At 40.2% G+C, this 25,126-nt stretch overlaps 1 protein-coding gene across 1 annotated transcript; it reads right to left on the bottom strand.

Annotated features, from left to right (window-relative positions):
- gtf2e1 (general transcription factor IIE, polypeptide 1, alpha) lies at positions 1-24,831 on the bottom strand. Its single transcript, XM_056242102.1, has 5 exons — positions 24,749-24,831; positions 23,183-23,777; positions 3,602-3,803; positions 2,923-3,155; positions 1-938 (listed from the first exon to the last, which is right to left on the bottom strand). The coding sequence occupies exons 2-5, from the start codon at positions 23,628-23,630 to the stop codon at positions 484-486; spliced, it is 1,338 nt and encodes a 445-aa protein (XP_056098077.1). The 5' UTR covers positions 23,631-23,777; positions 24,749-24,831; the 3' UTR covers positions 1-483.
- Between the last annotated feature and the right edge of the window lie 295 nt (positions 24,832-25,126).

The following is a 25,126-nucleotide window of genomic DNA, read 5'->3' as shown; positions in this document are numbered from 1 at the left end:
AAGACAAGAAAGCAAGAGGATGCGGAATTGTCTCTGTAGCTTTGAGCAAAACAGAGTCTGTCACTTTCTGTCATTCAAAAGTCAATCATGCCAGAAAAGCCTCAGAACCCTTCGGTTTGGGGTTTTCTTTTGAGTAAAACCGTCCTAGAGGTCACTGCAGCAACACTTATTTGTTTGGAAGTCTCTGAAAATGGCGAGACCACAAACATACTGAAAAAGGAAGCGGTGCAAGTGTGTTTGCCAATGTATGATACTCTTGTTTACAACAGTGATACACACTCAATAACTGGCACCAGAGAAGTTTTATATATGAATATGACGGAGGGTTGAGTAAAAAAGAACAGTCAAAGGGTATAACACTACATTTCTCAGCTCTGGCACGCCGCACAACACCGTTTGAGAGTAAGTGTGCAAAGGAGACAGATCGAAACTGGATCCTGTGGAAAAAAGGGCACAAGCGAGATGCAGACAGACATGATGAACTCAGTAGTACATGTCCTGGAAGAGATTCTGGCCCATCTCAATGTACGCCTCTTTCTCCTGGGCGCTCATCTGTTCCACCAGGTCGGGTCTCTGGCTTACTTCCCTGTAAGAGAAGGGTCTTCCCCCTACCATAACCACAGGGTCATCCCCGACCTCCTCAAACTCGTCATCATCTTCGTCCTCATCCACTTGTTTTCCTGGCCGCAGAGCTGTAGCATTGTGCACCATGTGGGTTGGAGCCTGGGGCAAAGAGTCCTCATCCGATTCGCTGGTATCGCTGTCAGAGTCGCTGGCGTTGGCCACTGGAACGGTCGGTCTGGAGACGACGGCACCTCCTGGACCGACTGCGCTCCTCTTCTCATGAATGAGTAAAGCCTGCATTACCTCCTCATTCTCATCCTGGTTGGCTCCTCTTGCAGCCATGCCCTCCTGGGTTTCTATAGGGTCCTCGCCAGCTGGTGTGTAAAAATTTGAGAAAAAAGAATAATAAAAAACCCACAGCAAATTTAGATGTAATCTTTTTTCTTTTTTTTTTACTTTCCACATTTTTTTACCATGAATGTGCTATTCTTTGCCATCTAAAGCCATACTATAGCTCTATATAAGGAACAGGCCATCATTTAAGTTGTTTTTTGATGACAATCTTTCCTTCCATCCTAGTTCTCAAATTCCACTCACACTTCCATACATTCAAACCTATTAATGACTACAATTCCAAAAATAATTGAAGTTTACATTGGGTTTCTTTTCAGCCTTCTTTAATGGTGTTAAATATGCTAAATGTATATTTTTAACCATATCATGATTTGTGCGGGTGGAAGTCAAGACTTAGTGAACAACAACTTTAAATCGGTATATTTCTCACAAAAAGCTATTTTATGGCTATTGAAGACTTGACAGTTGTCATGTTAAGCCGCGGAGCAACAGCTTGAGTCAATCTACACTGGACGTGACAAAGCAGACTGTTGCAAATCTATTTGCTCTACATGTCAGAGTAAATCAGAAATAGAATGGGGCATCAGTTTACATTTGGGAATTTGTCGTGTCCAGTGTAGACAGCTTCACTGATTATAATGGGTTATATTTGCTTTTGTCATGTTGCGTTGCCCTGCTTGTGTCTGCTGTAGACATGGTGTAACAAACCCATCCCGAGCAGACCTCTATTTGGAAGTCATTGTATTAAAAGAGCAGCTTGGATATTCCGCTCTTTGTGTTCCACAGAAAATCAAAGATGTTTAGAGTGACAATAGTGTGAAATATCCCTTTCAATCAAATAAAGCCCTCACCCTTATACCTAGTTTGACTATGCATTCAGACCAACGAGGAATATGAACAAAAAATAAAGCAGGAAAATCATGAAATTAGTGATGCACCGATGGAAAAATTGTGGCCGATACCGATAACCGATATTAATATTGCTGTTATGGCCGATACCGATATTTACCGATGTCGATATCTCTGTAAAGAAAACACATAGCGAGGATTAGGGCTGCAATGTAGTTAACTAGACTTTAATAAATGGAACCTTATTGTAAAGTGTTTCCGATTTATGTCTCTTGAGTTCAGTGTTGGACAGATCAGTTGTTTTAACCATTCATTAAAGTGAATCGGTTCAAAGGAGTCATTAGTTCGCGAATCGGACGTGTCATTAATGGACCACGGCACACGTTGCGATTATCCCGGCAGTTTAGGACATCGCACAAGATTTGTCTCAACACAGAAAACATTTCATCACTAGATAGATTTTTTTTTTTGTTTATTGAAAGTGGGGTTTATGTCATCTGAATGTGTGGAAAGCTTTTCAGAGAAGATAAGGCAATGTTATTTTAGCACAATTCACAACCAGTGGTAGTTCAGAAAAAAAAAAACTTTACCATCGTGTATTCTCAAAGATATTCAGTCAACTCAATTCATTAATATGCGCGAGGGAGGGAGAGAGAGCAAGACAGTTTGAAGACGATGAGAGTACGCGTGCGCGACCGGGGCTTTCACTCTCTCTGCTCGCTCTCTCAGTTAAACAAGCGCAGCAGTCAGTCATCTACATCACTCGTCATCTACATCACTCACCGGTCAAATAAGGCTTTGGCGGGACAAAAATACGCCTTAGTTAGGCTGACAGAAAACAGCGCGCAAGTTCCAGTCTTCTTGCGCTTGATGTTTAAACTGACAGGACTTGCGCTCGTACATGCGCTCGTGCAAAAACACACTCACATCTACACACGTCAAATACACAGGAATGATTATCGGCCTGTTCACATCGGCCCTATTTTGACATCGGAACAATACCGATGTGTAGAAAATTGACCATATCGGCCGATATAATATCGGTGGCTGATATATAGTGCACCATTACATGAAATACATAAAAACAATGTTAATATGCAGCCATGACCAGAAAGAATGCTTTCATAATGATACAATATAGTTAATGTGACTCACAGTTCTTCAGAGCATCCGTTTCGCTGTACGCCCCCTGCACCGTGCTTTCTGTCAGCCATACGGGCCTCTCTTTGGGGGCTTTGCCTTCAGCGGTCTGACTAGGCTGAGACTCCTGGTCTTCCATGCTGATGACCACATTCTGCGTGTAGAGGTCATACGACGAGCCTTTGGTTTTCCATGTGTCTCGATCAGCCCCTGCAGCTGCTGCTGCAGACTGGGCGGCCCGCTCCCGACTGTGAAAAACAGCAGAGGTGGATTACTAAAGAGTTATGTTGTCGATATAACATAAACCTGACTTATATTGGGCACCCTTTATGACATTTTTAAAAAAATTAGTATCCACTAAAAGTGGAAAAATGCTTTAAAGAAGATGATAATGAAGTCTCTTCTATTCGGTTCAAAATAAATGGTCTATTTTGGGGATATTTTAGTATGCTTAATATTTCTATTTAGCTTAAATTTTTTTTTCAGTTTTAGATTTTAGTACTTCAACTTATTTTATTTCAGTTAGTTGCCAATGCAACATTTTTATTTTTCGTTTACGTTTTTCATCTAATATTTATATTGTATTTTATTTCAGATTTATTTCAAATAACAATAAAGAAAGTATTTGAATAGTTTTAGTTAACTATAACAAAAAGTCTTCTGCATATAACTGGCCACTGAACTCTGTGCTGACCTCTGTTTCAGGGCTGGGATTTCTGCCGGTTCGGGCTCCAGAAGGTCATGAGATAAGTTGATGTTCTCCGTCTCTCGTAGCAATACATAGATGGGCTCAATCTGCTCATTAAATCGTGCCACCAGAGTGCGGGCATCTTTCTTTGGCACAGCCGATTCGTCTTCTTCTACTTCTGTTTGACAGAAGGTACAGCGGAATGTTCCTGTGTTTGAGAGAAAAAGGTCTTAAATACAAAATATCAAGTGTTGAGACAGTAACAGTGTTCATCATCCCTGAGCCTTAACCACCACAACGATCCCATCCATGATGTTTGGTGCCTCTGGGTAACTCGGTTTAGAAGTAGGAGCCTAGAAAATCTTTTCCTGTCAAGGAGCTCCATATCTCCAGTTAGCCAGGGGCTCCAAATTTTACAGAATTTTCTTTTCCCACAAAAATGGTGCCAATTGCGAAGCTGGAGCCAGTGCCCAATCTGGCCCCCATCCTCTGGCGTTTCTAGTTCTGGGCCAGAAAATTTGACTCAGCCTTTCAAACCTGCTGGTCTCAAACCAAGGACCACTAATGTCAGTGGCAAGGGGGGTGAGATGCTGTCTTCGCCATACAAAGTTTTCAAACCAACAACAAATCAGTCTGGCTAAACAAGACCGCTCCCATTATAATTGACTAGATGTGTATACTTGAATTGGTCAATACTGACAATTGAGTCTAAAATAAAATAAATATTTTACAAATACAATATAGTTCAAAAGTTTGGGGTTGGAATTGTTTTTTTTTAATGCTTGGAATATGTCTCTTATGCTCACCAAAGCTGAATTTATTTGAATATTAAAAAAACAGTAGGTAACACTATTTCGATGGTCCACTTTAGACATTCTACTAACTACAAGTAACTTTGCAAGTACATTTCTACTTATTCTACTAACCCTAACCTAACAGAAAAGTAATACTCTGAGAGCTAATTGACAAAGTTCAAAGAGAGCTAGTTGCAAAGTTATTTATAGTGTTTACCATGGTATGTCTGAATACTCAATTCTGATTGGCTGGAATGTGTGCAATAAAACCGTTTGATGCACAGGTAGTTCCAAGTTAGTTTAATCACTGTTCTATATTAATGCGCTGTTTTCATTGAAGCACACACACACACACACACACACACACACACACACACACACAGAGAGAGAGAGCAGAGATCGCGCTGTGCACACAGAAACATTCAGGAGCACAGAAACTTATCAACACTGCCCCGTGACTTTTATTAATAAAATAGCTTCGCTACTGAATCGCTACATTATATTTCTCAGCAAAGAGGGGGTTACATCACTATTTTGAAGTAATTAAACTCACAGCTTTGTTGTTAATAGAGAGAGACTCTGAACAGACGCAGATACAAGTCTCTCTCCCTTTATATACACTCACCGGCCACTTTATTAGGTACACCTGTCCAACTGCTCGTTAACACTTAATTTCTAAGCAGCCAATCACATGGCGGCAACTCAGTGCATTTAGGCATGTAGACATGGTCAAGACAATCTCCTGCAGTTCAAACCGAGCATCAGTATGGGGAAGAAAGGTGATTTGAGTGACTTTGAACGTGGCATGATTGTTGGTGCCAGAAGGGCTGGTCTGAGTATTTCAGAAACTGCTAATCTACTGGGATTTTCACGCACAACCATCTCTAGGGTTTACAGAGAATGGTCCGAAAAAGAAAAAACATCCAGTGAGCGGCAGTTCTGTGGGCGGAAATGCCTTGTTGATGCCAGAGGTCAGAGGAGAATGGCCAGACTGGTTCGAGCTGATAGAAGGGCAACAGTGACTCAAATAACCACCCGTTACAACCAAGGTGGGCAGAAGAGCATCTCTGAACGCACAGTACGTCGAACTTTGAGGCAGATGGGCTACAACAGCAGAAGACCCCACCGGGTACCACTCATCTCCACTACAAATAGGAAAAAGAGGCTACAATTTGCAAGAGCTCACCAAAATTGGACAGTTGAAGACTGGAAAAATGTTGCCTGGTCTGATGAGTCTCGATTTCTGTTGAGACATTCAGATGGTAGAGTCAGAATTTGGCGTAAACAGAATGAGAACATGGATCCATCATGCCTTGTTACCACTGAGCAGGCTGGTGGTGGTGGTGTAATGGTGTGGGGGATGTTTTCTTGGCACACTTTAGGCCCCTTAGTGCCAATTGGGCATCGTTTAAATGCCACGGCCTAACTGAGCATTGTTTCTGACCATGTCCATCCCTTTATGGCCACCATGTACCCATCCTCTGATGGCTACTTCCAGCAGGATAATGCACCATGGCACAAAGCTCGAATCATTTCAAATTGGTTTTCTTGAACATGACAATGAGTTCACTGTACTAAAATGGCCTCCACAGTCACCAGATCTCAATCCAATAGAGCATCTTTGGGATGTGGTGGAACGGGAGATTCGCATCATGGATGTGCAGCCGACAAATCTGCGGCAACTGTGTGATGCCATCATGTCAATATGGACCAAACTCCCTGAGGAATGCTTCCAGCACCTTGTTGAATCTATGCCACGAAGAATTGAGGCAGTTCTGAAGGCAAAAGGGGGTCCAACCTGTTACTAGCATGGGGTACCTAATAAAGTGGCCGGTGAGTGTATATAATTAATTCAAATAAATGCTTTAATTCATTTATTTAAATAAATGTAATCTTACTCACTACTTTATCTCTGTCTGATTCAAAGCTTGCAGAATGCTAGATCTAACGAGCCGTGACTGATGAAAATTACCGTCAATTTTACCCTTCCAGTCAAATATTGCGCTGCAAACATTAATAACAGATTTAAGTTTTCAATGCTGGCAAATGACTATGGTATTGTGGGATAATCCACGGATAGCTGTGCATTAAACGATTTTAATGCACTTCGCTGAGGCAACCACCCTCCGCTTCGCATCGGGCAAAATGAGAAATGCATATATATTAAGAGTAACAGGTTGTGTGGCCTAATTACAGTTACAATTCAATGCCATCTAGAGGATGGAGCCAAACCCACTGCTGACCATCTAATATTATTGAAAGAGGAATAACAATCACAGACACAAGGACAAACCTACACAAACACACACTCAGCCCCAGCATTCACTAGCGGTTCCACAGCAAGCGAATCTGGTCTGGTTTGCCATCTGCTGCTGAAGTTATTTACAGCCTTCTGACAAGAACACACACAGCAGGGCCCGGTGTATGAGTGTGTGGTGTACACTGGCTACTAGCTGAATATAAAATACACGCATTGATATATTTTACAAATGTGTGTACTTAGCATTTAATGGTCAGTCACAGATGGTGCTGATATCGTGAGCTACTTTTAATTGTAGATTTTTACTTAGAATGTCATTCTACTCATGTTCATGTTTTAATATCACAAACACACACCAGCAATATGTATTTTACGATGAAATAATCTCATGTTGTTGTGCTGAGTGCATGAAGGCTTCCGAGTTTCTGGCCTTGAGGGGAATCGAACGAGTAAACGATTCACCGCAATTTCCATTTTAAAAGCTTTGCTGGAAAGTTGACAACAAAATCTGTGAAAGCGCTACTGAAAAACAATCACCTCCAGCTAGGCCCTTTTACTACAGATGTCTTCTCTGCCAATACAGGAGTGGAGGGCGGAAAAGAAAACAATTTGATGAGCACAAAGAGAGAGAGAGGCTGTTAAAAAGAAAAGAAATAACATTCAGGTGAAGGGAAGATAAAAAAAAAAAAACAGTCTTCATCACATTTGAGACAGCTCCAGAGGAAATATTGACAAGCCCTGAGCACAGGAAACATTTTACCGCAGCCCTTCTGGTCAGTCAGTCGGTCTGCATGTCCTCACACAGAAAAGGAATGAAAAAGCACAAGCGATAAAGAATGCAGAGACAGGCTGCATTTTAAATTTCTAAATAAAGATGTGGCCATATCAAGGCGCATTTTTAAACGCATGCAAACATCATGTAGTGAAGGAATAAGGGCTTAAACAGCAGATGTATTCGGGACCATTCGTTTTGAATGCATCCCACACCACTGCCTTTACATTGTTTTTCCTATGTAAACACGCACTAGCTTGACGTGTTAGACCGTTGCGCTCGCTTTTTCAGTGTCTTGCGCATAACAAAAGGGAGGGATTCTAAAAACACAAGTTAACATAAGTTCAACATTTAGGGTGTGTTCACACTTGTAGTTCGGTTCACTTGGTTAAGTTGGTGTGGACCAAAATAAAAACAAACATTTTAAACAACCTAAAGACATAGATATGTTCACAACCTGATTGGTTGGCTTTTATTACATATATTTTGCAACGAAACTTACCGAAAATCCAAAACAATGCTGAGTGCTAGGCTAAATGCGCTCCTTTTATGTACGTAGCCTACATATGATGGTATTTTGACCAGCTAAGAACTCGTGAAGAGAGTAAAGGAGTCAAAATAGCACCAGGAATCCACACCGAACTGCGATGGGCAACATCGCGACTATGACAAGAAAAAACAGGTATGCTTGAGCAGTCTGTCCTTTTTAGGGTCGCATCTTGTGACAATGTCGTTTACATGTCTTTGGTCCATGTTGCGTTCATTTAATTTAATTCGAACCGCACCAAAGTTAGTTTGGAAGCGGACCAAGACCCATCTTTTCAGCGGTTTCGGTCCTCTTGTTTGGTGCACACTAGGGTTTGCTTTGGGTGGCAGCGTTCATACTTATTTAATGAACCGCACTAACAGAGCAATCGTACCAGGGTTCGTTTTAATCGATCCAAACATGCCAAGTGTGAACATAGCAACACAGCCTTAAAAAAATGCATCTCTAGATCTTGTGTTTTTATTTATTTATTTATTTTATTTAACTACCCTGCTTCTTGCATTTTTAAACAAAAACGCTCTGCTTTTCCAATGTTTTAGATTTAACATGAGCACTGTGTTTTTAAGATAACTTGTCAACGCGTGCTGGCACCATGCAGTCTTTTCCTTTCTGCTGCGCTAAGTCTGCCTTCTTTAAACACAAGAATGTGTTCTCTATTAACCAACATGATATCTTAAAAGTGCATTTCTCATGCGTGAGATGTTATAGAAAAGGCGAGCAAGATGCAGTTTAGCAGTTAAAGGGGTCATAAATTGATAAATCAAAATTTCCTTGATCTTTTGACATGTAAGAGGTAGGGGTGTGACGAGACACTTATCTCACGTCGAGACGAGACTGGGTTCACGAGAACAAGACGAGACGATTTTTGCACAATATTTTAAAGAAATCCTCAATGACAATGTTCATGACTGGAAAAATAGTTTGCAGGTGCATTTTGAAATCTTTGTTTTAACTAATAATCTTCTAGTGAATGTCATTTCATGCACTGGTCTGGCAGTTATAGGGTTAAGGCTGTTAAAGTTTGTAATGTGTGCCCTCATACTGCTCATGTCACGTGTATGTGACCTGCTATCCATAGATGGATGTATGGTAATAAAAGAGGTTCAGGTCCAACAGAATACCGAGTTATGTCTGTGTGTTTTTCCCCCGTATAGTTTACTAAAATAAACGGTTATAATCAAAGTCCTTTTAGGCAAGTCATGCCACTCGGCCGCCATCTTGGCAACGCCTCCGGGCAGCTATTTCGGACTAACAAGACCAGGCTCCTATCTAAATGAATGGGCAGAGAGTCAGAACTGCACTTTCACTGGTCACCGGGACATAAAAACTGCATGTATAGAAACAGCAGTAAAATATGATAAAAATCGCTGAAAAAGTTTGATAACTTTGCCCCAAAATAAGGTTTAAAACGCCTTTTCCCCCACAGGTTATACTTTACTACGCATGCGCAAGGGTTCTCTCCCTCTGACGTGCGCGCGCTGCACGGTTTGAAACACAGTATGTGTGAGGTCTCGCTCGCTCGCTCTAGTTTCCGGGAGATTTGAACTAATTTTGGGCATCAGGGAGCCGCTATAAATATGCGGTAGACACTTGGGATGTCTGATATTTACACAACGCACACATACACTGCATATCAAATCTGCCGCCTTTTCAAACAGTAACGTATTTTCCACTGTCGCAAACCTCAACTGTGCGCATGCGTCAGTGGAACCAGACGATAGGCTTAAATGTTTCCCGGCTTGACTGTTAAAGGCAGACGATTGGCTTTCCAGCGGGAGGGGCGGGACATGTGCATACAACCGCCATCTTTGGCGTTACGGGTTTTCCCTATATAGTTGTATTGAGGATTGAGTAAGTGGCATGTCTCTATATAAATAGTCTCTGTTATAATTCACGAAAATGGCGGCGCCAACAAAGGCGGTGAGTTCGAAAAAGGCCGGGTAGACAGAAACGAGCGAGCGAGTTAGGCTGGTGCGTTTGTGTACAGTTGTCCTTGCGTTCCGATTAAAAGTGCAGAAACTGAGCCTCCCTTGTCTGTCTTTCTTCAGATGTTACAGTACTCTCTCAATATTCAAAGTGCAAACCGAGACCAGAGCCACAACTACACCGTCCAGAGATCAATTTGATATTGGGAGACAGACTAATGTATGTAGCCTTAATGTACTGGCATATTTTATGCTTAATTGTAATTGCACCCTCAGGCTCTGTCATGGGGATATCGTGAGACAGATTTTCACTCGTCACATTTTAGTCTCGCGAGATCATCACACCCCTAGTAAGAGGTCATTGTACTATAAAAACATCCTGTAAGTTTCAGAAATCAAAACTTCCTCATTAGTTTAAAAACAGATTTTATTGAAACGAAAGCTCAGAAAATGACTCGTTTCGGATTGTCACATTATGACCTAATGCAGTATCAGATCAAACTACTTCTAGATCATCACATCTTTAGCCCCACCCACTGGCACGTTAGTCAGACAAGAAGGATAGAAGAGAGATAGAGGATCACTGGACTAAATTCACATTACTTTTCAAAGGGATCTTAAAGGTGCTCTGAGCGATGTCACGCGTTTTTTAGGCCAAAACATTTTTTGTCACATACAGCAAACATCTCCTCACTATCCGCTGGCTGCCTGTCCCCTGAACACACTGTAAAGAAACGCGATCTCTGTAGACAGCCCAGCCACCATTTGCCCATTCCAGCAGCCAAAGCAGGACAAGGCACTGCAGTCCTGAGTACTTGGCCCCAGCATGACCACTACTCTTTTCAGATGCTCCCAAAAGCACTCCTTCTCAAGGCGGTCACAGAATTCCCAGTTCTTAGGCTCCACACACAGCAACAAAAACAAACTGCGGCGACCAGCTCCCCGAAACATAACAAACTGTTCCAGCCAATGACCGACAAGAAGGGTTTGGGGGTGTGGTTTGGGGGGTTAGTGTGTGGATGAGGAGGAGGGAGGGTCGGTCTAGCTAGCCTCCGTTTTGTTTGACAATAGTTCGAACGTCAACAAGAAGTGACGTCACCCAGGATCGCTAATGGCGCTTTTCCACTGCATGGAACGGTACGGTTCGGTTCGGTACGGCACGCTTTGGCGCTTTTCCACTGCATGGTACAGTACGGCTCGGTTCGGTACGGCTCACTTATGGCGCATTTCCACTGCATGGTACGGTACGGCTCGCTTTAAATGGTACCTGCTCTGTTGAGGTTCCAAGCGTACCGTACCGATACTAAATGTGACGTGAAAACACTACAGATCACTGATTGGTCAGAGAGACAGAATCGTCACTATCAGCGTCCTTGTATTTGCAAATAGCCAGTAGACAACAGCCACCGCTGTAGCACCTGTTTTAAAACTACTTGCTTGACTTGCTTGAAGAAAAAAGAAAGAAAGAAAACTTCCATAAAAAAGAAATGGCTGAATTGTGGTCAGTGGACGAAGTGCAGACGTTCGTCTCGTTGGTTGCCGAGGAGCGGATAAACTATAACGGCCCGACTATAATCCCACCCACTTTGAAGCGGTACTAACTGCAGTGGAAAAGCAAACCGAGCTAAAGCGAGCCGAGCCGTGCCGTGCCGAGCCGAGTCGTACCAGCAGTGGAAAAGCAAAGCGAGCCGAACCGTGTCGCGCCGAGCCGAACCGTACTGAGCCGTACCAGCAGTGGAAAAGCGCCATTAGAGAACCTTTAATGCAGTGGTCTCAAACTCGCGGCTGGCCCCCTACTTGACTTTAAAGTTTAATGTTAGTGCGGCCCGTCGTTGCGTGTCCCGCGTTTTTTTTTTTTTATCCCTTTTGGGCTATACCATAGATAGTCTCGTGACAGCTTACGGGTGGGTTTGTTGTCAATAGTTGTCATAGACAACCGCGAAGTACAAACATACGTACTGCGCCTGGAAAAAATGAGCGCGTCGCTTCAATTATGAGCGCGGTAGCCGCGCCTACATTTGAAATAACGAACTTGAGCGCGCAAAATATGTAAGCGCGATATGTGAACGGCCCCTTGGCGAGCTACCACCAAACAGGCCACGAGCTACTGATAGATCGCGAGCGACGTGTTGGAGACCCCTGCTCTAAAACAATGTAAGAGTAATAATTTTGAGCTTGTAATATGTGTCCAACAGGTTGATAAGAAGGTTTGCTTTGATTTGTGCAAGGTCAGTAATTTGCCTGAGACACTATACATGTGTAGAAAGAACTCCATAAGATGGGCAGACATGACTGCAAATATTTGTATTTCAAAAGCAATAATTGTTTTTGTAAGTATAATAAAAGGAAATGTGCCTTCCAAAAAAACATTCAATATCATATTGAAAATAAAAAGGACATGAGCAAATATAAGAATCACAAAGATGTTGTGTAAAAGGAAAAGGAAAAGAAAGTTTGTAAAATGAACTTTAACTGTCAGAAGGACAGCTCATGAAGAACCAATCATGTACAGAAAGGAATGTTCAAATTAAGAGGAACACTTCAGAAGAAACGTTAATAATAAAGATTGAGAAGATTGGATCAGTTGTGCTCCTTTTTTGGAATACTTGAATACTATTTTTTTGTGGAATACTTGATGCCGCCCATCCTGACCCAGACTCTACCTCCAGCGGCCCCCAGTTAAGTTGAGTTTGAGACCCCTGCTTTAATGCTAGGAAAGTGGTTATTTATTTATTGCATGTTAAATGGAGGGAGACAAAAATAATCACTGACCCACAGCTCCAGATAAAGGGAAGTTCTAGTAAAATAGTAATACTAGTAAATAAAGTACTAGTATATAAAATAAAAGGTATCTGACAATTTTTTCCCCATGTCACTGGAGGCTCCCTAGCCAACAGTAATCTGTAGAGCTATCAAATCCAAAACCCTGGACAATTAATATGACACATGCACACACTCCGGTTGTCATCTTTGTTTTTAGGCAAAGTGTGCATCAGGCCGGCACATACACACATTGCCACAGTGATCTAAAGAAACATGGCGCAGCGCTGCTAGAGTGCCGTGTAGGCATACATTAAGGCTTCTGTCGGTGAGAAGTGGGCTGGTGTCTTTGTGTTGATAGTTTTTGTATTATCTATGAGATATGAATAGGTCTGGCTTAAATTACATAGCACTCTCACCAGTGATTCAAAGCTCTTTTGAAAGCAGGACGGCGCTTTGTTCAGTTGTCTACGCCAAAGAACAAAAGGACTTTTGTGATCATCCCTTAAAAGATGAATACAGCATCATTGCAGCATTTGAGAGAGGATAAAGTTTTGTCTGTGCAACAGTGACAAATGTACCACATTAATTCCAATTACAGCAGAGATAAAGCAATTAAAATAAAATAAAAATTACAGTAAAAAAAAAAGATTTTTCTTCTTCTTTGAAGAACTGTATATGACTGTAGAGAAATGTTCTGGATTCAATACAAGTTAAGCTCTATAGACAGTACCTAAACCCCATTCAGAAAGGATTAGTTTTTCAGAACATCTGGAATGATCATCAGCAATTTGCACTGGATAAGCAGTGTCTGTAGTAAATGCCCAGATGGGCGTATGTATAGCATTTATAAAAAGCCTTTGGAAATGACTGACCAACAACAAAACTTAAGTATTAAACATGTATTATTCAAAAGTTTGCAGTTGATACGATTTTTTAGGGGCCAAGTCCCAAAAGGGCAGTAACCTCTTATTCCTCCCGAATGGGAGTCTATGACAGCCCTATGAACGGAACATGAGAAAATTATGAAATTTGGTACAATTGTAGAGATGGTAATGAATAGTGATTTGACCAATTTTGGAGTCTCTAGGACCAACTACATAGTGCAAAAACTCACTTTTCGAAAGGTTATAGCTTTTGAACCCTTTGTTCTATAAAAATTACTTTTCGTTCACCTGATTCCTCTCTTCATGCTGACTACATTCAAAACCTTACATTAAGACGCTGCCCGTTACAGTATCGGCCATTTTGAAAAGTACAGTATTCCATTTTTTCACTACTCCTCCTTCAAATATTCTCCAATTCTCACGAAAATTGGCTCAGATGATCTTTGGACCAAGCCGCACAGAAATGACTGAACAGATTTTGTTTATTCATTTCTTTTCAAAAGTTATGATGTAGCAAACTTAACAAGGTCGACCCGAAATTGGTTCAGAGGCTGTCTCTCGGCCAAACTTTGATGAATCGAAAGGAAGATCGGTATGCTTCATCGGAACCATGATCTGAGAGTCCACGCCAAATTTGGAAACAGCTCTACCTACAGGTCATTAGATGTGAAAAATGGCTATACTAATAACTTTTGAAAAGTTTTTCAGAATATCTATGTCTATTGTCAATGGATTCCTTGTGTCATAGCGAAACCATGGATACAGATTTTTACAGGATCGGATGAACCATTAGGCCGCCATTTTTGTAATAAATTGCAATATCTTTTAAACGATTTGACATATCGGCAAAAAATTTGGTAGGTATCATCATCGCCACATAGTCCTTCAGAAATCGTTTGAATATGCTGATTTGTTGCTCAAGAAACATTTTTGATTATTATCAGTGTTGAAAACAGTTGTGCTGCGTCATATTTTTGTGTAAACCATGATACTATTCAAACATTTTTTAATCATTGTGGTAAGATAAAAAAAAAGGTAAATTAATACTTTTATTCAAGCATGCATTAAATTAATCAAAATTGACAGTGAAGACATTTATAAGACATTTTATATTATAAAAGATTTCTATTTAATAATTACTATTTAATAAATATATTGTGTTCAGATATAATTTTTAAGTCTAAATTCAGATTTTTAAGAACATTATTTTCGAGAATATGTACCGTATTTTCCGCACTATAAGGCGCACTTAAAAGCCATTAATTTTCTCAAAAAACGACAGTGCGCTTTATAATCCGGAGCGCCTTATATATGGATGGGGAACACACGTTCACCAAGACGGGGAGACAGCGCCGAGCAACTTACGCCACTATTTGCCAATGGAGCGTGGATGCCTGCCCTGGGCTGATGTATCAGTCTCAACTGTGATTCGAGCTTTCACGAAGGCAGGAATAATCTCTTTATTCCATAGACAGTAAAAGAAAGCTTTATTCAGCCAGCTCACATAACGTTACCCGTATTTACTTCCTGTTTTCGGCCGAGGTCCACAATAGTCGATTGTCGAGTTCGCGCGCGCGATCAAACCTCCTCCGTGTGTTCAACATCTGATCCGGATGAACTATCCATTTGAGCTGATATTCTCAGAACACCACACAGCACCGTCATCGGCTGACAGTCCGAGTCTCCACTGTTGCTTAGTTACCAATGATCGCGCGCACGCACTCGACAATCGCCTACTGTGGACTTCGACCGAAAACAGGAAGAAAATACGGGTATGTGCAGTCAGATTCACCGTGTTCACTCACATGGCTCGGCTGTGCACTTGTAATGACACATTAAGGTTGTTAAGAGGCTAAAAGCAGGTTTAAAACTTGACCAGTTTAAGTCATCAGGGTGCAAATTTTAAAAAGAGGATAACACGGTGTAGGCAACACCGGTTTTTGTCGTTGTTATCTGTACTGACAGCACTCCCAATTTACAAAAAATGAGCTCAATGTTAAAATTGACCGGAGTTTTCCTTTAACGTTTGAACAACGTTACCATGGGAGTGAACGGAGTTGTCAGAACGCTTAATAAAGTTTGACTATCTCTGACTGTTTTGTTGACATCTAGTGGATGCATAACGCAAACCCAGTCAAACGTTTGACTGCAGTATTTTATGCGCCTTATAATCCGGTGCGCCCTATATATGAAAAATGTTCTAAAATAGGTCATTCATTGAAGGTGCGCCTTATAATCCGGTGCGCCGTATAGTGCGGAAAATACGGTATACTTCTTAAATTTTATCGTAAGAACAATCTTAAGAAAAAAAGATAAGAACATTCTTTAGAAAAGTTTTAGTTTTTGGGAATACAAAATATAAGAAGAATTTTATTATTAAGAATATTTTGTGAATCCAGCCCATGATTTGGTGTTTAAGAAACACCGTTCTTATTATCAATATTGAAACAGATATGCTGCTTAATATTTTTGTAAAAACTATGATATATTTTCAGGATTCTTTGATGAATATAAATTTTAAAATAAAAGCATTTATTTAAAATCGAAAATGTCCCTCTTAATCATTTTAATGCATCCTTGCTGAATAAAAAAAATTGAACAATTAATTTTATGCAATTTTGGTAGTTCATTAATTCTAAATAAACAAAATGATCTGTACTAGGTTCAAGGTTGCATAGCATGCATTTTCTAAAAGTGCCCACTGAATAAAGATATCTCTGTTGTGAAGTACATCTTTTAATTTCCTGGTCTCCTTCTATTGATCAACATACACTTCAGAACTATAGACCCTAAATTTGAATGATTTTTAATTATATGGATTATACCGATACCTTGACTTTGACACCTGTTCCTGAACGATACTATTTTCCAGGGGCGTAGAATTTAGTAGGGACGCTAGGGACGTGTCCCTACCAATATCCAGTGACACTGATATATCCCTAGCAATAATTTCGATCAAAACTTAAAATATATATTGATATATAATATATTGACAATAATTGTTGTCCCCGTCCCCACCAATTTCAAAATCAAACCTACGCCACTGCTATTTTCGATACCAATTTTATGAAATCCCTTTTAACACGATTCCATTGCATATTACCCGTCACTGCACGTCACTCTCGGATAACCGAAAATGGGCAAAAAGGCGGGATTAGCTGAGGTGATGTGACGGCTAACAGACTGAGCCAGCAGACAAACGGCTTGTAGTGACAGCAGCTGCAATCCACCCGTCCCTCACACACGCCCTTAATTATGCAGAACTTCAAGGCTTAATATAATTTAAGGGGGGTGTGTATGGGATTGCAGTTTAAGTCACTTACATGCTGGATTCAAGAGAGAGACCGGAAGATTGCAGCTCGGTTTTTCCTTGATGCCTTGCCACAGCCAATCATGCTGCGTGCTTATTGTCTCACTGATGTTGACGAGACTAACCCCTTAGATATCGAAATTTGGTACTGAACGACAATAAATTATTTGATACTCGATGGTATCAAGGCAATTTGGTCGATGCCTAAAAAGTATCGAATTCTATTCCCAGCCCTACTGGAGACTGGAAATGAGATTGTTTTCTGATGGCAAAAAGAAAAAAAAGACTGCTTGTGCTTTTACCAATTATTGATAGCATGAAATAGCAGATGCCTAACGTAATACAAATCAGTAATTGAAATACCCATATTGTTTAACCTCTGAAAATTGTGTGGTTACAGCCCTGCTATATGCACACGTGCGACTCAGAAAGGAAGACTACAGGGAGATAACAGAAATGAGACAGAGTGAGGAGATGCCGAGATAGGAGGATCAGCGAGTGACTTAAGGCCAATTTATACTTCTGCGTCGGGTGCGCGCAGTAGGTACGGCGTAGCATACGCACAGACGCGTACCATACGCCGTACCCTTCGCCGTAACCTGACGCGCACCTCCTCAAAAATGTAACTACACGTCGCGACGACGCGGACCGCAAGATCTGTGATTGGTCGGCTTGGTAGCATCGCGTTTCCTTCTATGCATTTCCGGCGTGTTCTTCTGCACCGCCCGCCATTTTTAAATTCTAAGTACAGCGAAACTGTTAAAAAAACTAAAAATTTACCTTTTCCACCTCTATAAGCTCCAACTCCAACATGATCTGCTCTCTTTCAGTCGGCATTGCTTGTAGTAACCTAAACTCAAAACAGCCGCGAGGAATCTTCTTCTTCTTGCCGCGAGGAATCTAAACACAGTGGAACATTAAAACCCTCCGCCGCCAACTAGCGTTTCGGCGCTGTACTGCAGAGCAACGCAGACCTAAACGCAGAAGTATAAATGCTCATGACGGCGTTGCCTACGTGCGTAGCCTACGCCGTACACTACGGCGTACACTCGACGCAGAAGTATAAATTGGCCTTTAAGGCCAATTTATACTTCTGCGTCGGGTGCGCGCAGTAGGTACGGCGTAGCATACGCACAGACGCGTACCATACGCCGTACCCTTCGCCGTAACCTGACGCGCACCTCCTCAAAAATGTAACTACACGTCGCGACGACGCGGACCGCAAGATCTGTGATTGGTCGGCTTGGTAGCATCGCGTTTCCTCCTATGCATTTCCGGCGTGTTCTTCTGCACCGCCCGCCATTTTTAAATTCTAAGTACAGCGAAACTGTTAAAAAAAACTAAAAATTTACCTTTTCCACCTCGATAAGCTCCAACTCCAACATGATCTGCTCTCTTTCAGTCGCCATTGCTTGTAGTAACCTAAACTCAAAACAGCCGCGAGGAATCTTCTTCTTCTTGCCGCGAGGAATCTAAACACAGTGGAACATTAAAACCATCCGCCGCCAACTAGCGTTTCGGCGCTGTACTGCAGAGCAACGCAGACCTAAACGCAGAAGTATAAATGCTCATGACGGCGTCGCCTACGTGCGTAGCCCACGCCGTACACTACGGCGTACACTCGACGCAGAAGTATAAATTGGCCTTTACCTGTGCAAGCCTGACCCTGTCAGATCTCCTTATCTCCCCTAACACCTCACCAATCAAAGAGATTTTCATAGATCAATTTGTTTTGCTCAACGAGGGGGGACCTGGATGCGCTTGACCAATCAGATCAATGCACTCTACTGTTCTAATATATAACTAAACCACCTAAGCATAAAAAGGCAGCACAGGGTGAAAACAGACAATTACAAAACATCCACGTTTAAGCCTACTCAGAGGAGAAACAACACTATGTATCATGAAACTCATATTTATAAAATCCTTTCAGGTATACTGGTCCAGAAGAGAACATGGGAAACAAGTATGTGTATAATGACAGGGTCTACACAGGGTTAGGTATCGTTGGCCGTTCCGTTCTTCTGCTCTATCCTCGCCAATCCTCCTGATGTGTATCCTAGCAACAGCTTTGCCTCCCTGACTGCCAGTTTGCTTTTAGCAGAGGTGAGGGTGAACACGTGCCACCACTGCCACGCGGTCTTTACCTGCCTTTCTTTTCCTCAAACACTAATCACTCACCTCTGGCACTGCTCTCAGCCCTCCAACTCTCTCTCTTAATCCTGTCCATTCCTCTCATGTATCCATCACTCTCTGAAACATATGCTTTCTATACAGAGGAGTTCCTCCTGTCTATCGGGTGCAAGATGCTTTTCATATCCCCTATGCAATAACATATACAAATGCAGGTAGAGCTCACACATAAAAAAAAGAATGACATGAAGTCATGGAGAGAGACAGAAGAGAAAGATAAAGTTCATATTAAAGGAATATGGGTAAAATGTTCTTTGTACATCATCTGTGATATGCTGTTGATATTAATTTCAACTTCATAAATACACTTAGCATAGCAAGCAGCGTGGCCACTAATGCATGTTTTTTTTCTTCTTTAAGACCAGTACTGATATCTCAGAAAGGGTGGCTGAAGGCTGATATAATATATAATTTATAAATAAATATATAGACAATAAGATTGCCTAACAGAATAGAACAGACAAAATTGCTCAGTTTAAAAGAACATTGAAATGGATTACACATTACAATTTAACACAATTCTCTTATTTTCCCACAAACCCTAATATTGTAGTCTTATTTAGTCAACAACAGTGGTTGACCTTTATGTTTATGATTCACTGAAAAAAATAACTAATTAATTTGGGAATCAGATGAAACATTTTGTATGGTTGTCATTTGTCATCACTCTGTATGGTTGATTCACTGAAAATTATCGGCTCTTAGGAATCATTCGTTCAGGAATCAAACTGCACTGGTTGCACTGTATGGTTTTGATTCACTGAAAAGAACTGGCTCATAAGAGTAATTTGTTCATAAATCACCATTTGTTAAAATTACACTACACTGATCAGGCTGAAGAATCAGCAGATGTAATGGCGCTCAATAGTACTGAGGGAAAACAGTTCCGTTTGTTCAATTCCTCATGACTACTATCCCTAGCACAGCACCGGCAATAGGCTACACAAAATACGTAATTTAATTTAAAATATGGAATAATATAAAATACATAATTTGAAATATGGAATCATCACCAAACACAAACTTTGTTTTTTCTGGGTTCAGTCCATTATAAAAGCTTAAACAGGGATGGCTAGCAGTGCATTAAGCTTCACAAATACTCCATCTCTGAAACCATTATAACGCTAGTCACGTCAAGAGTAGCACTTGTGTGTGTGTGTGTACTTCACTAAGTACATAAATCAGCAGCTGTTGAATTGTAAAACAGTCAGAATTGTAAAACAGTAGGCACAGAAGCAGAAAGTCATGATGATGATGTCAATGCGGTATGCTAATCCTTACAGCCGCCTCTATGAGATTACAGCCTGTTTATTTTTAAGCCTATGAAAATAGTTTCATTTTCTTTCCTGTCTGTTATTACTGTCTGCAATCTGACGCAATTCAGCATCAGTCTCCAAGTGAGGTTCATTCAAATGTGTTGAATGCATTACAACTTTTGACCTCTGCTGCCATCATGTGTCTACATACAGTTCTGCCACAGTGTGGATCAAGCATCTTAAATGAATTAAGCACTCGTTAAAGGGTTAGTTCACCCAAAAATGACAATTCTGTCATTAATTACTCACCTTAATGTCGTTCCAAACCCGTAAGACCTTCGTTTTATTTTCGGAACACAAATGAAGATATTTTTGATGAAATCTGAGAGCTTTCTGTCCCTCCATTGACAGCAACGTCATTGCAACTTTCAAGGCCCAGAAAGGTGGTAAAAACTTTGTTAAAATAGTCCATGTGCTACTAGCCTGGCTAACGTCAGACCCAAGTCTCATTGAGACATGCATACTAATGCATGTTTTTTCTTCTTCTTTAAGACCAGTACTGATATCTCAGAAAGGGTGGCTGAAGGCTGATATAATATATAATTTATAAATAAATGATAATAAATAAGTAGCGACAGAAATTAGACGAGGAAGAAGAAGATGGGTCAGAGATTTATGTGTACATGATGGCGTGTATCTAACGCCCGTTTCACACCGCATGCGTGAGCGGCGCGTATTTTTTTCCGATGTTTATCAATGAGTGCATTCACACCGGCAGCAGGAGCGGCGCGCGAGCGTCGAGCAGGAGCGTCGCGTGAGCAGCAGTGAAGCGGGGGTTTCGGCGTCGAATCTGTTTTTGCTGCGCTGCTCACGCTCAATTCAGGTGAAAGCACACTTTTGATGGACAAAAATAAATATGATTTCACACAAAAAGTGCCCAAAATGCACAGAATAAGCATGTCTAGTGAGTTTTAACAAGAAATTGAGTATAAAATATTTATAGAAGATTTAGGCTACCCGGTAAAAACTTGTTTTTAATTATTCAGTTTGGGTGAAAGTTGTGTATTATATTAAAAAAAAACTAAAGTAAACTAGCCAGAAAATATTATATATAAACGTTCTTTTAGTTTATGTAACACACAGACAGCTACATAGGCTAGCACAACCCAAATCAAACCCGAGTGTGTGGTTTATTTGTGTGTTTTGTTTTTTTTATCCGCGGAGTTGCCGTCTTGTAAACATATCGAAAGTATGACTGAAACTAATAGATTGGAGCCATTTTCTGGGTTGTTTTGTTGTTTAACATTTATATCCGAATGTTGTACACCTCCCCATTACAAACTTTCAAGACTATCAATGTTATAAATGACCAACTTCTAAAAACGAATGTATAGTTGTCTTTGTAAAGAATTGCTCGCTTATATATGTAGCTTTGGAGCCGCTGCTGTAGACGTAGAACCCAGAAGCGCTGCACTGTTTACACTACGTCAACAGCGTAGGAGAATGACATGGAAGAGAAGAGATTGTTGAATAAAGTCGTTATTTTAGTTTTATTTGCGCACAAAAGGTATTCTCATCGCTTCATAACATTAAGGTTGAACCACTGTAGTCACATGGACTAATTTAACAAAATTCATACCACATTTCTGGGACTTGAAAGTTGCAATGACATTGCTGTCAATGGAGGGACAGAAAGCTCTCAGATTTCATCAAAAATATATTCATTTGTGTTTCGAAGATAAACGAAGGTCTTACGGGTTTGGAACAAAATGAGGGTGAGTAATTAATGAATTAATGATTCATTTTCATTTTGGGGTGAACTAACCCTTTAAGAGAAGATACCAGAGATCAAGCACAGACCTATATTAGAAACATCTTTCCAATTCCTAATGTACATGGGTTTAGGATCTTCTAGATGAATCACACAATCCTCAACTTTGAGATTAGCTAGGTATTAAGAAATTTAAGCAGGATTCTTCCTACAAAACCACACTTAAATTACCCAATTAAAATACCAATTATAAGCTTAAAACTTTATTGTCTACATGAAAACTCCAGTGAGCCCAAGTAATATACTTCTAGATTGGAGAGCTTTTTCTAATTGATTTCAACATTATGATCACACAACTGTTGTACAATAATATATTTTATAACTCCTCATTGCTCACTTACCCATCACCTAAAAAATTTCAGAAAATATTTTTTGCTCCATGAAAATTATATATATATTTTTTAATGCTCACCAAGGCTGCATTTATTTGATCAAAAAAAGCAGTAAAACAGTAATATTGTGAAATACTATTAAAAATTTAAATACTGGTTTTATATTTAAATATACATTTAAAATGTAATTTATTCCTTTGATGGCAAAGCTGAATTTTTCTTCATTGTCACATGATCCTCCAGAAATCATTCTAATATGGTAATTTGGTGCTCAGGAAACATTTTGCATTATTATCAATGATAAAAACACTTGTGCTGCTTAATATCTTTGCGGGAACCAAGACATTTTTAGCACCACCATTCATGTGACGAATAGAAGAGTGTTAAAAGAACAGCAGTTATTTAATAATAATAATAATAATATTTCTTAAAAAAAAAAATCCTACTGAACCCAAACTTTTGAATGGTAGTGTATGCAAATAAAGTAACGCAGTTCTGCCCACTAATATAGCTGTAGTGTTTCCTATACCGTACATGTATGCCATCATAAAGTCTTGCCCTAATGCCAAATTAATTAAGTCTTTTAATAAAACATCCCAAGGAGAGCTTTGGCTTACATGTTTACAACATTCGAGCAACAGGAAAACCACAAATAAATACAATAATTCAGCTAATATCGCACTTCTCAACTCTGTCCCGCAGTTTACCTCTCATACTCACCAGTCATGGGGTCAAACAGCTGGTTGGCCTCAAGGTCAGTGAAAGTGTTCGTGCAGCAGGGGCAGCGGAAGGAGGCTCTGTTAGTCGAGTCGCGTTCATCCGTCTCAATGCGTCTGCGCATGTGGTCCAGCTTGTACTTGACCACATTAACCAGCAGCCGGTAGTTAATGAAGTAGTAATTGTGCCGAGTCGCCTTGCCGTCAGGCGCTGTCTCCACGCGCATACGGCATTTGACAAACTTGTCAGCCTTGAGTGTGTTCAAAACTGAGCGCAGCTGCTTGCGGTCGAACTTGAGGAGCTCCAGCATGTCCTCTTCACGTACGCAAGGGTTCCTGATCAACACGTCCAGCGCAAGAGCGTGCTCAATGCCGTAGAAACCCCGGACTACTTGCTTGGCCAGACGTTTAAGAGAGGCAGGGACCTCTGTGAGCAGATCTGGCTCAGTCATGATGGAAGGGAGGGAACGATGGAGAGACAGAAAAAGCAGGAGAGGTGGAGGTATTTCTAAACAAAGAACGTGTACTTAGGAAGAACAGGAGTGGATTATAGGAAGGGTCAGCTCAGGTAGATGCCTTTGGGATACTAGGAGGTAGGTCTGTAAAAAGAGGAAGAACAGAAAAAAAGAGATCATTTGTACATATGATCTAAAAACTGTATGTGCATCCAAATGTCAAAAGTTCTATTTGTTAGAGAAAATGGTAGCAAAAACTGACACTTTACAGATGTTAACTTGCCTTGACCCGCAAATCTTATAAATGGCTATTTTTATCAAAATACTTTTTATATTTGTCAGAAATTTTTTTTATTAATATTTTTACTTTCTTATTTTTATGTAACTTCAAGACAGCTATAAACTCAAACACATTTTATGCTGTAACAATGACATCATTAATGCAGTAAATGACTGTTTTACTAATATTCATGATTATTTTATTGTTTATAACTAAAACTCCTTGTAAATAATGCCCCCAAGAGAAGTCATTCTCACAATTTCAATCTATGATCAATCTATGTTAGCCAACTAGACCATATTACCTTAATGACATTCAAATCAGTACAATTCACAACGTTCAATTTGTTTGTGTTCTGTGAGGCCATTTGTTGCTGATCATGCTGGACCAAGATGATCATCTGACTAAACATACAGAAAGCTAAGAACCATAAATGACCAGTTTGGACCAGCTAGAAACCATTAAAATAACCAGAAGCTGGTTTTAGATAAGTTTTCATATTAACAACAATGAATCATGTTAAAAGATAGCTTATAAGCAAATGTGAGGGAGCTAATTTTAAGATTCATATCTTGACCCAGTTTCAGCCACTGTAGTTTAAGAAAGAAGAGACACTTACTATTTATTAGTCACAGACTTTATCTACAAGTACATAATAATCTGAATGTAAGAAATAAATGCGCTGAATCTAACTAAAACAACCTGACAGTACAGCTCACAACAGTTTAATATTAGATTATCGAGATTCAGTAAACTGAAAGATGCCGTTATATTAATACCTCCAGTAAAACAAACATCATAAAAAGCTGAACGATAGGAAACAAACAGCTCAAACCTTAAATCTTCCTCCTGTTTTTGAACAGAACAAGTTTTCTAGTTCAACATCATGCAAACGATCAGCGGAAATGACGCACAGGATGTTGCTGAAAAGTCCAGAAAAATTATTTATAATAATTACATAAAATGATATTATTGTGTATTAATTATTGAAATAAGTTAACATTTTGAATATATCAAATAAATGTTCGTATTTTAGTTTGAAAAATATTGAAATAAATAAATGAAAAAAAAAACAACAACATCAAATATGTGTTAAAGGCCTATTTTGCTGTGTCTCAGTACCACTGTTTAATATACTGACCACCGGGATGCATGCAAAGGTTTATATTTTTTATTATTTTGCATTCAATTCTTATGTAAGGTTATATTTGAA

Source organism: Rhinichthys klamathensis, unplaced genomic scaffold (assembly GCF_029890125.1).
Source record: "Rhinichthys klamathensis goyatoka isolate OS25496 unplaced genomic scaffold, OSU_Roscu_1.1 h1tg000693l_1, whole genome shotgun sequence".
Lineage (NCBI taxonomy): Eukaryota > Metazoa > Chordata > Actinopteri > Cypriniformes > Leuciscidae > Rhinichthys > Rhinichthys klamathensis.
This window is presented reverse-complemented; position numbering and strand designations above follow the sequence as displayed.